The sequence below is a fragment of the Myxine glutinosa genome, chromosome 6, assembly GCF_964187855.1.
Source record: "Myxine glutinosa chromosome 6, kmMyxGlut1.1, whole genome shotgun sequence".
Lineage (NCBI taxonomy): Eukaryota > Metazoa > Chordata > Myxini > Myxiniformes > Myxinidae > Myxine > Myxine glutinosa.
In genome coordinates, this window is record NC_136266.1 from 42,693,556 (window position 1) to 42,696,639 (window position 3,084).

At 46.6% G+C, this 3,084-nt stretch overlaps 1 protein-coding gene across 1 annotated transcript; it reads left to right on the top strand.

The window, feature by feature from the left end:
* The first annotated feature begins 553 nt into the window (after positions 1 to 553).
* LOC144892505 (histone H4-like) lies at positions 554 to 865 on the top strand. Its single transcript, XM_078779461.1, has one exon. It carries the CDS (start codon positions 554 to 556, stop codon positions 863 to 865), a length of 312 nt encoding a protein of 103 aa, XP_078635587.1.
* The last annotated feature ends 2,219 nt before the right edge of the window (positions 866 to 3,084 follow it).

Below are 3,084 nucleotides of genomic sequence, written 5' to 3' on the forward strand. Positions count from 1 at the left end.
CCGTTTCGTTTTCGATTCATCTGTGATGAGGTCCACAAAGGTAATAATCAAGCGTTCGAGGCACAGCGATACATGTCATGTTCGTTGGAATTTTACACCACAGCTTGCAATGTGGGAACACCTGCTGCCTCCTGTGCTGTGTGCATGTACAATCTCCACATCACAGGCTACCTGCCAGACATATAATCTATAATGCTGGTTTGGTAACCACATACCTATTGTAACACCCATTACAATAAAGTGAACAATATGGATGGTACATAAAGTCTCTCCCATGAATGGTATTCATCTTCACCAGATTGGACATTTTAGGGGAGGATGTTAATTTTTTAACACCAGTGAAATTTTACTGTTCATTATTAATAATAATCATGATAACTTCATTAAAACTTTGTGTAAAGAGGATGGGGGACAGGGGGGGAAGACATGCTCACATATGTAATCTCCCCAGTGTGACAGGGTAATTGCTCTCTCTTTTTCTCTTTCTCTTTCTCTTTCTCTTTCTCTTTCTCTTTCTGTTTCTCTCTGCGATTTGGAATCAAACGGTGTCGTCATGTCTGGACGTGGTAAAGGTGGAAAAGGTCTTGGCAAAGGAGGTGCTAAACGTCATCGCAAGGTACTGCGTGATAACATCCAAGGAATCACAAAGCCTGCTATTCGTCGCCTTGCTCGCCGTGGTGGAGTAAAGCGCATCTCGGGTCTCATCTACGAGGAAACCCGTGGAGTTCTCAAGGTGTTCCTGGAAAATGTGCTCCGCGATGCTGTCACCTACACGGAGCACGCAAAGCGAAAGACCGTTACTGCCATGGATGTGGTGTACGCTTTGAAGCGCCAGGGCCGTACGCTCTACGGTTTCGGTGGTTAAACATTTTGTGAGTTCATCATCATCTCTCTCTCTCTCTCCTCCCACTTTGCACAGCTGCCGCTCGCTTAGCACGCACGTGCGATTGCCAGGTCTGTTGCTCAGTCACTGGCGGTACGTGCTTTGTCTCGTGTTGCTTTTTCCTTTCTTCCTACCTTTTGGTCCTTTCTGCTGTCCGAGTGTCGGTGTCCCTTTCTATCGTCTTGTCTACTGAGCGAGAGAGGGAGAGACAGCGCGGTTAGAGTTATCCACTTTAGGTGGTTAACGGGATTTATTTATTTATTTCCCAGTTATTGTTGTTGTTGTTTATTTTTCATTTATTTCGGCTTTATAAACCTTCGTACCATTTATTGGTTACTTTTTTTCGTTTAGTTACTTCAAATGGCTAGCAAGAATAGTCGAAGTAATGCCGGTCGTGACGCCGATGAGGGGTTAACAGATGAACACGGCATGTGTTTTGTCCCACCGGAAGATGTCTCGCTGGAGGAGAATTGATCGGTTGTGAGAACATACGAGCAGCGTCCCGAATGCACCACAAGGTGGTTGTTTTCGTTTCACGTGTCCGTTTCGCACGCATCGTCGTGCAGAACGGACTCACCTTGGGCAATGACCAGTTTGTGCCGGTTTCGCCATGGAACACTCCGGCCTCGAAGGTAATATTATCAAACGTTCTACCGACGCTGTCTAATGAGGAGATTCTTCAGAAGCTCGGTCAGTACGGTACTGTGGTGTCGAGAATTATCCAAGCCTCCATTCGCACCACAGACGGGAAGCTTAAGCATATCGAAACGTTTAGACGGTTTTGTTATGTTGTTTTGAAGGATGGTTTGACGCAATTGAATGTCTCTCTCGTTTTTAAGTCGTCAAAACGTGAGCACAGGATTTTTGCGGCAACGGAGAGGTTGATTTGTTACGGGTGTGGTGTACATGGACACACTCGGCAGTATTGTCCTGATGGGGAGAAAACGTATGCCACAGCAGCCGGACCACCTCCCCCCGTGACCACTACGGATGATTCTATAGATGTTTCGCCTTCAGTGCGGGAATCTACATCGGACCATCAAGGTACGGCTAAGAGTGGTGCTGATGAGACCCATACGGATGTGCTTCGTGGAAGCGATGAGTCATCCAGTACAGCTGGCCATCGTGCAAACGATGAGTCAGCAAATGTAAGGGAGAAGCCTCTACCTGTAGAGGGAATGTTTTGTGAGGAGCAGCAGATTGTAGATGCGGCGTCTCGGAAAAATTTGAAACGGTCACTTGTAAGTGCGAGGAATGAGGACAAAGGTGTTAAAGTGTTGGTGGTGCAGACAGGAAGCAGTTTAAACGATTCAGACAGTCCTCCACATGAAGATCAGCAAGGTGGTGAGACTATGGCTGACATGATACCACCTGCTCAGGATGAAGGGGAACTTTTTCCTGAAGGTTGTAAATCAACCTGCGAAACCGAACAGCCTACTGATGACCATATCAAGTCTAATGGGGAATGCAAAATACCCATTACTACTAATAACGACTCCTCCCCCCCCATTGCAATGATGCATGAGGATGAAGAGGATGAAGAACCTAAGGTAGATGGGGATGGAACAGGTGTTTCTGTACAGGTTCAGGAGGAACTCGTTACTAGCGTCACGGAGGGAATTCTAACTACAGAGACACTGATCGGCCATGAGGAACCAGTGGCAATGGTTGACAGGGCTCCCCCCCCCTCAGGAGGAAGAGCAGCCTTTGGAGATCTCAAAAGAAAATATTGTCAGATTTTTGAAGGAAACTTTCAGACAAAGGCATGTACGAATTAAGGATCATTTTCCTAATATCCAGGCCTTCCTTGCAGCCGCAAAACCTTTGCTGCAAAGGAGTGAGCATGTGGAAATCTCCGAACCTGAATTTCAGCGGCTGAGGAAATCCATCACGAAGGCAAACAAGGAATTAATTGAGGAAGAGGACTTCACCCCCTAGAAGAATCAACCATGGAACTAAATGTTGTATCCTTAAATATAAATGGGGGTCGTGCCCCCTTACGGAGGGTGCAAACCATTCAAGCGGTTGTAAAAGAAAAGGCTGACATTATTCTCTTACAAGAGACCCACGCTACTAGTGCTCAAGTAGCCGATTGGGGGAAACTTTTTAAAGGGCAATGGTGGCTAAGTGGGTTCCCTACACCTCGGGCCGGTGTTGCCATTTGCCTAAGTCACAAGATTTGTGCTCAACAGGTTTCATTT

Excerpts from the sequence above, each read along its gene's own strand:
- LOC144892505 (XM_078779461.1), top strand. The coding sequence starts at position 554 with ATGTCTGGACGTGGTAAAGGTGGAAAAGGTCTTGGCAAAGGAGGTGCT.